Below are 11,318 nucleotides of genomic sequence, written 5' to 3'. Positions count from 1 at the left end.
CTGCAATCCTTATTACATGCCACAACTTTTGGAGTCCTTTAAATGTAATTCTCCTCTTTGTTTCCATGGTACTTCAGACTGTAAAGAACCTGAAGAAACAAACCATTCAGAATGAAATGAAGCCTTTCACTGTTAGTGCTGTAACATTTTATGGCAAGGACTGAGGCATTCTTACGATTAATGAAACTGGACAGGGCACAAACATCATTTCCAAATCCAAATAATTCATTCATTTTGGATGTAAATCTTTTGTACTAAAATGTAAGGTCCATGCAGAGATGCAGGATACAGAGGTCAATGAAAATGTCAGATTAGGATGCCTCATGGTGTGCTACAGTAGTATAGTGACCAAAAGTGTTCATTAGTGACTTTGCTCTGTGACTTCCATCCATCCTCTGTAGCCGCTTATCCTGTTCTGCAGGCAAGCTGGAGCCTATCCCAGCTGACTATGGGCGAGATAGGTTATCGCAGGGCTGACACAGAGACAAACAACCAGTCACAGTCACGGTCAATTTAGAGCCACCAATTAGCCTGACCTTTGGACTGTAGGGGAAACCGGAGCACCCGGAGGAAACCCACGCCACGCAGACAGCATGCAAACTCCACAGAGAAAGGCCTTTGCCGGCCACTGGGCTCGAACCCAGGACCTTCTTGCTGTGAGGTGACAGTGCTAACCACTACACCACCTGCTCTGTAGTATAGGGGTCATACATATACTGTAGCTAGTCATACAGTGATCGCTTCACATTCTGCCCTGGAAGTGTCTGAGAGAGAAAACGGACAGCTTGAAGTAGTTTTTAGATCAAGTTCAATAATTATTAGAATCCAATAAACGTGGTGTTAAAGGCTGAAGAGTATGTCAGTGTGCTTGAAGGAACGGGAACGGATGGAGGGATGAAGGAAGGGAGGGAGGATGGCTGACGGTGAAAATGTGCTGGGACAGAGGTGGCCGGATTTTTTTTTTTTTTTTTGGGATGGGGTGTGTTTTGGGGCGGTCGATCAGGCTCGTGTTTCAGCGGCCGTGGGGGGTCGGGGCTGGCCCGGATTTTTGGAGTATACTGAGATTCATAACTGCACCGGTGGACATAAAACCGCGGAGCTCGGGCTGACGCGGTGGGTGCTGTCTGCGCACAGGGGCCTGGCGTCGGATCCCCCAAAATACACACACTCACCATTCATCAAAAAGCCAACACACTCCCTGCGATCCACTGCAGCTGCAGCTTCGCCGATCTCGGCGAAATCTTTCACCCTGAGGAGCTGCATGTCTAACTTTTAGACATGTTCAGATTTGTGGACTCACGGACTGTCCTGCTACTTGTAGCGACACAATGTATTTTGCTAGCCGTTGTCAGATGTCAACAGGAGGATGACCGTAAGTTGGACCTTTTTTGTTTTGTTTTCACTGAAACCCTCATTTTCCCTGGTAGTAAATGCCTTTGGTGTTACCGTGGCGATAGGAGGGGGCAAGTTTGTGCAGGTTCAAAGATATCTGACTCGCTCTCTCTTTTTTTTCCTCACACGGATTGCGGATTTGTGTCCTTTTCTATGCAATTTGAACCGATTTGACCGCTCTGAGATGTTATAGCAGTTGTTTATGTGGTCAAAAACAAAAGTTAAAATACGAATTCCATCGGCTTGAGATGCAAATTGTAGCCGTGCGCTTTGTAATTGAAAACCTTGAGTGGGATTCAGGCTCGCGGATATCGCGAGAACTCGGCAAAGCACAGCAACTCTCACGTAAATTCCTAAATACCAAACAGTCCTCCTCTCTATTGGACATATAGTGCGCTATATAAGGGACCAGTCTGGCAAACCCTATGTGGTGCACAGAGTATTTGAGAATCACACAACTGTATTTCTACCTTAAAGAGATTCTCACCTCACCTTACCTTGCCTGGAGCTGACCAGCAAGTCAATGAAAGTTTTTCCAGACGAATACCATAGACTGCAGCCATAGCCAACGAGTTATATAATAGTGTGACTTTAAACATTAAAAGGTTTGGTTTTGGTATGCATGGTACTTTTATTATACCACATGGAGAGACTGTTGTGCCACTTGTCTATTATGTGAATGTTATTGTTCAGTGCAGTTGTGTGATTTGTAGGCTAGTGCTGCTCTACAGGGAAGAACTTTTCTTCAAAGAAAGGTTCGAGTAACCTACAGGATTCTGCCTTTTGTTCCTCTAGAGGGATCCATTAGTTTCACAAAAATTCCTATTTAAAAAATCCCCCCAATCCTTTTCTAAATAAGAGTATAGGTAAAAGAATAATTTCTTGAATTGTGTTATTATAACTACAGAATTCCTGACATATCAAATAACTAGGTAGGAGCAGAGAGTGTATTCATGCTGTGCTTTTATCCATCCATCCATCCATCCATCCATCCATTATCTGTAGCCGCTTATCCTGTCCAACAGGGTCGCAGGCAAGCTGGAGCCTACCCAGCTGACTATGGGTGAGAGGCGGGGTACACCCTGGACAAGTCGCCAGGTCATCGCAGGGCTGACACATAGACACAGGCAACCATTCACATTCACACCTACGGTCAATTTAGAGCCACCAATTAGCCTAACCTTTGGACTGTGGGGGAAACCGGAGCACCCGGAGGAAACCCACGTGGACAGCATGCAAACTCCACACAGAAAGGCCCTCATCGGCCGCTGGGCTCGAACCCAGGACCTTCTTGCTGTGAGGCGACAGTACTAACCACTACACCACCGTGCTGCCCTGTGCTCTTATATCATAGCATATTGGAGAATCCTATAGGCTACTCTGATAACGATTACCACACATTACAATTATACCGTGCCCTAGAGATACTGTGCAGCACCACTTGCCACTGGTGTCAAAATTAAAACTAAGTATTTTCTCAGTTGACGCTAACTCAGCATGCAAGGATGCACACCTGTGTGTGTATCAGCATGTGAAAGACAGAATAAGACCGGCAGTGCATCCCAGGAAAGCTCAAATAGTGCTCTATCAGCAAATGTTCAAAAGGGTTTGGTTTATTTGTTCAGTGTTGGGGCATAGTTCACAGGGTCTGAGATTGATGGGTTTGGCAAAAGGTGACCAGTGGAATGTTGTCCAAGGGGACCAAAGCCATGAAGGACACCATCAGACTACCACCAGGGTAGGAATCCGACAGGACCAGGGAAGGATTCAGACTGGCAGGTTCAAAGGGCCATGAAAACCACCTGAAGTGAGACTGAAAGATGGACAAGTTTAAAGGGTATGATGTAGACTGTGTTGTGTATATCTTCTGTGCTTTTCCTTTCAGGGATAAGGATTGATGGGCAGAACTGCTGAGGGTTTTCCTCTGCCTCATCTTCACTCTGCCTTGTGTTCAGTTACTTACTGTCGCCCTAAGCAAATCAGACAAGAATGTTAATTACAGAAGCAGGTTGAGTTGAACACATGTAAGCTATACAGACAAATGTAGGCGCACCTAAAGAATTTTATCGAGTGACATGTTGATTTTGTGGTTTAGACAACTACACTTGGTCCATTCACTTCTATGTTTCTCTGGGAGTTTCAAACACCCCTACTGCACAAATAGATCAAGCACAAACGCCCATGTGTATGTATATGTGTGTACATTTGTTTGAGGCCTGCCCTGTCTGACCCACTGAGGTGTGTTTGCACTACACTGGTGAGACCATTAGATCCAGATGGAGATTGTGAGTATGATGTGTTTGCTTAAGGCACCAGTCTGTCAATGCAGCCCTGTGTGTGAGAAAGGCCCATTCATGCCAGGTTTGGTGGATGCAGGATTTGGTTTCACTCAGAATCAGTTTACAAAAGCCCATATTTTACATACACACACACACATATATATATATATATATATATATATATATATATATATATATATATATATATATATGAGAGAGAGAGACAGACAGACAGACAAGAGTGTTTTACTGGTAAATACACCACTCGTATTTTTCATACGAACTACATCTGGGACATTGAGTAATATATTCTCCATATCTCCCCTACAAGGAAATCGATGAATGGTTTTGATTAAATTGCACAGTTTTTGTTTGTGAATGTCTGTATAATAAAAAGAAAAATACTTGAAGATATGAAGTTTATCTTCTCTTGTTAAAAAACTCGTATTTATCATATGAAATACATCCTGGACCAGAGTGACATATTTTCCAACATCTTCACTTGTGAGGATATCGATGATGTCACTTCCAATGCTTTCTTGCTGACGACGCACATTATCAAAGTAGTGAACCGGTTCAAAATGAAAATTATTTTGATTAATTTGCATTTTTTTTTTGGTGGATGCGTCTATATAATTTAAAGAACATTACATGGTGACGTGAAGATATGAAGGTTATCTTCTCATGTTGAAAAGTATTTCACTCTTTCACTTCACTTACTCGTGAAATGTACATTCACCACTGGAAGATAAAGTTAATATCTTTGTGCCACCTTGTAATATCATTATTTATAAATAAATAATACACATATACACACACCTTTTAGTTTTACAGTAACTATATATTTTCTGCAATGTTTTCAGTCATGAGCCATAATTTTCAGAAGTTTCATGGATCTGAAGTGCATTGTTTAATGGCTGTGGTATGACTGACACATTATAATGAGGATTCATAAGCATTGTGATCAGATGATATTTATTTGCATGAGACACTGGAAGAAAAGTATTGATACTACAGCTTGTAGTTTCTATGAGGGCATGTGTCCTGTGTTCACCTGTATCTTACCCCCACACCTCTCCTCTTTGTTGGCCCCCTGGCGGTGGCCGCAGAGGAGGACTTAGGCGGCTGCATCCAAGATGGCCAGCATTTCGAGGATCGCGCAGTGTGGAAGCCAGAAGCGTGTCGAGTCTGTGTGTGTGACTCGGGGTCAGTGCTGTGTGATGAGGTCATCTGCGAGGAGCTGAGGGATTGCAGCAATCCCATCATTCCACCCGGAGAGTGCTGCCCCATCTGCCCTGCTGACCAAGGCCTGACTAGCGGTCTGCTTTCTCACACACCTTTCCCTGCTCACTACACCTGTTTCACACACTCCCTGCTGTTTGTTTTGTGTTCTGATATTGTCACATGGAACCATGCTCCACCCAGACTCTTAAGTGGGAGGGGTTAAGGTTAGATGACAATTGAGTTTGGAATTCAAAACTTAACAGTCCTAGGGCGAAAAAAAATAAAAGAAGCACTTCTGAGTTTTATGTTTTATACATTAAAACATTAAGTCAAGAGCGATAATGAATGTTTTTCAGCTTTATTCACTTAGTTAACTGTACACTTATTAATAGTGTTTCTTTGCCATTTGTTTTTGCTGTCCTGATAATCTCAGAGTGAAGCTGGTTTGCATTTGGGTTTATTCTGAAATCAAAACTGCCAATTATGTTTTTTTTTTTTTTGGCCTGCTAATCCAGTACATATATAAATGTAGGATTACAATTTTAGGCACCAGAAACAGCCAGACCACATGTATTATCCATCCATCCATTATCTGTTGCCACTTATCCTGTTCTACAGGGTCGCAGGCAAGCTGGAGCTTATCCCAGCTGACTATGGGTGAGACGCGGGGTACACCCTGGACAAGTCGCCAGGTTATCGTAGGGCTGACACCACATGTATTAGTTGTAGTATTTTTATATTTCCCAGTATGCTACTTCGTTTAAAGTGGTTTTATTGCATTTTGACCACAGAACCCCATCAGGCACAAATGCTGCCTCTAGCAGTTGTTTGAACAACTAAAATGTTGCATGAAATAAATTTTCTAAGATATATTTGAAATGAAGTCTCATTTTGTATTTTATAAATGTAGACAAGCCAGAAATTGGATTCTATGGTCATGGACTATGCTGAGAAAATAGCAGAAAAAAAATAATTTGAACAGTAAATATAAAATGTTTGCTTAGGCCTTATCCTGATATTTGCCTTGGTCACTTGCTCTTCTGGCTGTTTAAAGGAAAGGGTCTGGAAAACCCTTTTCATCAGACAGTTGAAATCAGAGGCCAGTGTTACTGTATCAGATCAATTATTTATCAGACGAGAAAACAAGAAGTCACTTCAGTTGATTGCAATACTAAGTGCAATACTTAGTGACGAATACTAACCAAATGCAATAGTAAGTGATTCAGTCAAGCAGATTGAGATGTTCTTTATTATTACTTAAAAAAAACCCACTTCACAATGTTGACATAAAACTGAGAAGTGTTATTCTGCACAACTAGTTGTGCTTTTGAATTTCTTAACATTAATTAAAGTGGTGCATGAAAAGGCTTTGGAATTTTCATATGATAAAATATGAAACTTCCATTTACACTTAGATCAACACATTTTGTGTGAAACACAATGCATTTTGATTAACCATTCCAGCAAACACTCATTCTTTATTGATCTGCTATTATTGCCAAAGTGGTTCAAGACATGTTTAATTGCTGTTGCTAGACATGTATGTTAACTGAACCACTGCTGCTGCTTCCTCCCTTCCTTTAAAACACTAACTCAGCAGTATGGGTTCAGAGCATGATGTGGTGGTGGTGCACTAATTAGCGGTGTTGTCCAGTTTTAAGCCCCTGTTTAGTTTCATCCAGGAACTACTGTTGATTGGTTTTGTCAGTGAGCGGAGGTCATTAAGAGCTGGGGTTTTCTAATCACTCCTATTTTTAAGAGGTGTTCTTTTGAGTTCTCCACTGTTCTTATAATTTTAACTAATTACGCTGTCACATTATTTTTGTGACCCTTGGATGAACTATGAAAGGTGTCATTTTTCAAACTTTAGTATCCAGAATACAGTAGATGTTCATATTAATATTGTTGTTAATGTCCATAAATGCTGTGTTAATTTTTTTTAATGTTATCTCTCCCACCCCAATCTCTCATTCTGTCACTGCACTATAGAGACCTTTGGTGTAAAGGTGAGTGCAATGGTTATTTTTCCAGATCATAAAATCACATGATAAAGTGTTAGAAATAAATCAGACAGTCATTTGATATACATCATGATGAATAAATTTATTGCACACTTTAATATGAACTTCATACATCACACTGCTCTGGTTGTACTTTTGTATTTTTATCATTCAAACTCTGATCTAAACCTCTCATTCATTAAAGGGACAAAAAGGAGAACCTGGCGATATTGCAAATGTAAGTTAATTTATTAAATTTGGCATATATACCTGCTATTATTGTAAAATGTTGTGTCTTTATTTTGAGGTTCACTTGAATTTTATGAACACTGATAAAGGGATAAAATTTCCTTGGACTGACATGAAATTTGTATTTAGAAATGTGCACCGTTTTATCAGTGATTTTCTCATGCAGAATTGTAATATAATGTAATATATTGTCAGTATGTTGCTGAATAATTATTATAGAATAAGCTTTACCTTCCATATATTACATTTTCCATTGAGTATTGTAGCACAAGTCGAAAGAATAATAATAATAATAATAATAATAATAATAATAATAATAATAATAATAATAATGTCATTAGCATTTAATTGTATCAAGATGGGCTTTAATGATTTTTATTGTTTGTGTTTCTTTAGGTTCTAGGACCAAGAGGACCGGCTGGCCCCATGGTGAGACATTTCAAAGGATTTTAATTCAGCTATTTATGTAATGAATGCTGCCAGTGTTAATGTGCAGTCGAAATATCACCACCAGGGGGCTCTGCAAACTACAATGTGTTTGCCTAGAATAACAGGGTTTTGTTGTTGTTGTTGTTGTTGTTGTTTGTTCCTGTGACTCTTTTTTTGTTACTGTGACTCTTAGTATAGACATATTTAGTTTCTTTCACATCTCTAAATAAAATTAAATAAAAGATTTTGGTGTAACTGAAGTTTTTTTTTTAATGTTTAACCTTATCTTCTCTACTATTTCAGGGCCCGCCTGGAGAGCAGGGACCACGTGGAGAAAGAGGCCCTAAGGGTGAGAAGGTAAGGCAGCTTACATTTTTGACATTTTTTTTCTTCTACACCTGAGAGGCAAAGTAATGAATCAGGCATAACACTCAGTGGGATCTTGTCATGTGGAAGGGATTGTGCTAATCGTTTGTCTTTTCTTTTCTTCCTTTTCTCATCAGGGAAGTCCAGGCCCCAGAGGAAGAGATGGCGAGCCCGGTACTCCAGGCAACCCTGGACCTCCCGGACCTCCCGGACCACCAGGCCCAAACCCACCTGGACTTGGAGGAGTGAGTTTTTCTCTCCTCTCCTCTCCTCTCCTCTCCTCTCCTCTCCTCTCCTCTCCTCTCCTCTTATCCTATCCTCTGTGTTATTGTAATAGAAATAAATTGTTATTCTTGCATTTCATCTTAACTTTGTGTTCTTCTCTCTCTCTCTCTTTTTCTGTCTGTGTGTGTGTGTGTGTGTGTGTGTGTGTGCACGCGCGCGCGTGCGTGTGCAGAACTTTGCAGCTCAGATGACTGGAGGTTTTGATGAGAAAGCAGGAGCAGTTAACTTGGGTGTAATGCAAGGCCCAATGGTGAGAGACAAGGCTTAACATAAATATAAACACATCTAATATTATCAGCTTTCACTGTTTTATGAGATGCTGCCAATAAGACAAACTATGTGAATGTCGTAGACTAAAGATTCAATAAGACCCTCTTGGCAGATTTTTCAAAGACAAATACGCTTCTGATTAATTGACTTAATTAATTGGGATGGAATTAACTGAAATGACTTTGCACCATTTTCTGTTAGACCATTTTGATTAGATCTTATTTCCTAACATAGCATTGTACACTGTACAATGCATAAAAAACTTTTAAAACCATATTCAATATACAGGACTAAGTCTGGCCCAGCTGCACCCTCTACCGTTGAGCAAAGAGTTTCCACAATTCACCTGCCACTAGTTAAGCAAGCTCTTTTGGACATGAACTCATCTCATCTCATCTCATTATCTCTAGCCGCTTTATCCTTCTACAGGGTCGCAGGCAAGCTGGAGCCTATCCCAGCTGACTACGGGCGAAAGGCGGGGTACACCCTGGACAAGTCGCCAGGTCATCACAGGGCTGACACATAGACACAGACAACCATTCACACTCACATTCACACCTACGGTCAATTTAGAGTCACCAGTTAACCTAACCTGCATGTCTTTGGACTGTGGGGGAAACCGGAGCACCCGGAGGAAACCCACGCAGACACAGGGAGAACATGCAAACTCCACACAGAAAGGCCCTCGCCGGCCCCGGGGCTCGAACCCAGGACCTTCTTGCTGTGAGGCGACAGCGCTAACCACTACACCACCGTGCCGCCCGGACATGAACTCAAAACCAACAAATTATTATCGTAGTACTGGCTGCAAATTCCAAATGATCGGGCAATAACAGTGCATTTTAAATGGTATTTTCTTTCAAAATCCTTTAACATTATATTAATTGTATTTATGAAATTATACACTGATTAAAATGTGTATATTTTGTAGGGCCCCATGGGTCCCCGTGGTCCTCCTGGCCCCACCGGAGCACCTGTAAGTATACAGATACATTAACTCACTATAATTTCCACACTTATTTATAACATGGAATGGTTACAGTGTTTGAATAAGTAAACAGCAACAGATGTTACATACTAATAATGGCACAGATCTTAAACAGTGCAAATACTGGGGATAATATTGAGATATTTAACAGTTATTCCACAAAATTGAGTTGTACATGAGCTGATAGTCGAAGAGGCGTGTAGCACCGAGTTGGCTATAAGCCACGTATGACGAGATTGAGTGGAATAACTGTTTTATTCTATCCTCATTCACTGGATTTTGAGAAACAGAACATTTTTATTTTTATTTTTTGCAAATTCGATAAATAAAAACTTTATACAAAACGTCAGACAAAATCATTTCCGCTTAGAATGTAAACAAACCAGCAAAATGACAGTAGCAATTTGTGAAAAATGCTATAATAATAATTCTTGGAAAAGAAACGTTCTTACCATCAAATACTTTCATTCCATATTTTGTTGCTTTTTTTGTATTTTAGGGGGTTTTGTTTTCGTGTAGAGTTTTTATTTCGTCCTCGGTTGGTTCAGCAACATGCTCCGCCATTTTGTTTTTCTCTACTCACGGTATATGGGCTGATAGCATAGTAGTAGAGTAGCCAATCAGAGCACATGATTGCTCATATCCAGTGAATGTGGACAGAATAAATAAATATAAAACAGTGAAGGATTACATAAAACATTAAAGTTCACTTGGAAAGAGAATAAGTAGGTTAGGAAGCCTGATGGTGGGGGGGAAACTGTCCTTTAGGGAACTGAGATACATGTATGTGTGTGTGTGTGTGTGTGTGTGTGTGTGTGTGTGTGTGTGTGTGTATGACTCATAATGTGCATCTCATAATGACACACTCTGATCTGTTCAAATCTAGGGTCCACAAGGTTTCCAAGGCAGCCCAGGAGAAGCTGGCGAACCCGGACCTGCTGTGAGTATCACGAATGACCTCCTTTCATCTGACAATGCCAGACTGCACACATTAAGCTGAGACACACACACACACACACACACACACACACACACACACACACACACACACACACACACACACACATCCAACATTGTATTTTCCTTCTTGTCCTTTTATTTTTTTTAATGTAAGTTCCCATTATTGTTTATTCCATCAGGGCCCTATGGGACCTCGTGGCCCACCTGGATCACCTGGAAAATCAGGAAGTGATGTGAGTAATCTATTCGTAATCTCATGAATGACATTTAAGCAGCTGATACTCATTCCTGGTGTGAAGGTGAGTGTCTCACCATGCTTGCACCTGTTCTTCTCTAGGGTGAGAATGGCAAACCTGGTAAGCCTGGTGACCGTGGACCCCCTGGACCTCAGGTAAAAACCATCCTACAACATTTGTCCCATGTATCATGTTGTTCGCATGTATTTTTTGACATCTCTATTCTGTGAAGTAGGATTTGTAAAGGACAAGTTGTTGTTGTTGTTGTTGTTTTTAGTTTAAATCTATGTATGTGTGTGTGTTTGTTTGTTAAACAGGGAGCTCGTGGATTCCCTGGAACCCCTGGACTTCCTGGCCTCAAGGGACACAGAGTATGTTGTAAAAAATTTTTTGTCAGATTTGCTATATATTTACGGTTTTGCAATCTGAGTGTCTTAATTGTAACTCAGTGTTTGTGCCTATGTTGTATATAAAACAGTATGTTAAACTGATATCTATTTGTATTTGTAGGGACACCCAGGTCTTGATGGCACCAAAGACTGGAGCTGCTGGAGCTAAGGTACAAAATCACAGTGTCCTTCAGATCACTCTGTACAAATCACATCCTGCCAGGACAAAGCAAAGTGCTTTACCATATACA

At 40.7% G+C, this 11,318-nt stretch overlaps 1 protein-coding gene across 1 annotated transcript in view; it reads left to right on the top strand.

The window, feature by feature from the left end:
• Positions 1 to 1,029: 1,029 nt before the first annotated feature.
• Positions 1,030 to 11,318, top strand: part of col2a1a (collagen, type II, alpha 1a) — a 33,616-nt gene continuing 23,327 nt past the window's right edge. The window contains 15 exon segments of the mRNA XM_060932078.1: positions 1,030 to 1,372; positions 4,781 to 4,990; positions 6,885 to 6,901; positions 7,101 to 7,133; positions 7,541 to 7,573; positions 7,877 to 7,930; positions 8,077 to 8,184; positions 8,397 to 8,474; positions 9,426 to 9,470; positions 10,369 to 10,422; positions 10,622 to 10,675; positions 10,780 to 10,833; positions 10,996 to 11,049; positions 11,189 to 11,214; positions 11,216 to 11,237. Coding sequence (XP_060788061.1) covers positions 1,279 to 1,372; positions 4,781 to 4,990; positions 6,885 to 6,901; positions 7,101 to 7,133; positions 7,541 to 7,573; positions 7,877 to 7,930; positions 8,077 to 8,184; positions 8,397 to 8,474; positions 9,426 to 9,470; positions 10,369 to 10,422; positions 10,622 to 10,675; positions 10,780 to 10,833; positions 10,996 to 11,049; positions 11,189 to 11,214; positions 11,216 to 11,237 — 936 coding nt within the window. The 5' untranslated portion in view covers positions 1,030 to 1,278.

The sequence above is a fragment of the Neoarius graeffei genome, chromosome 10 (genome assembly GCF_027579695.1).
Source record: "Neoarius graeffei isolate fNeoGra1 chromosome 10, fNeoGra1.pri, whole genome shotgun sequence".
Classification (NCBI taxonomy): domain Eukaryota; kingdom Metazoa; phylum Chordata; class Actinopteri; order Siluriformes; family Ariidae; genus Neoarius; species Neoarius graeffei.
The sequence above is the reverse complement of the archived record's forward strand: the minus strand, read 5'-3'. Positions and strand labels throughout refer to the sequence as shown.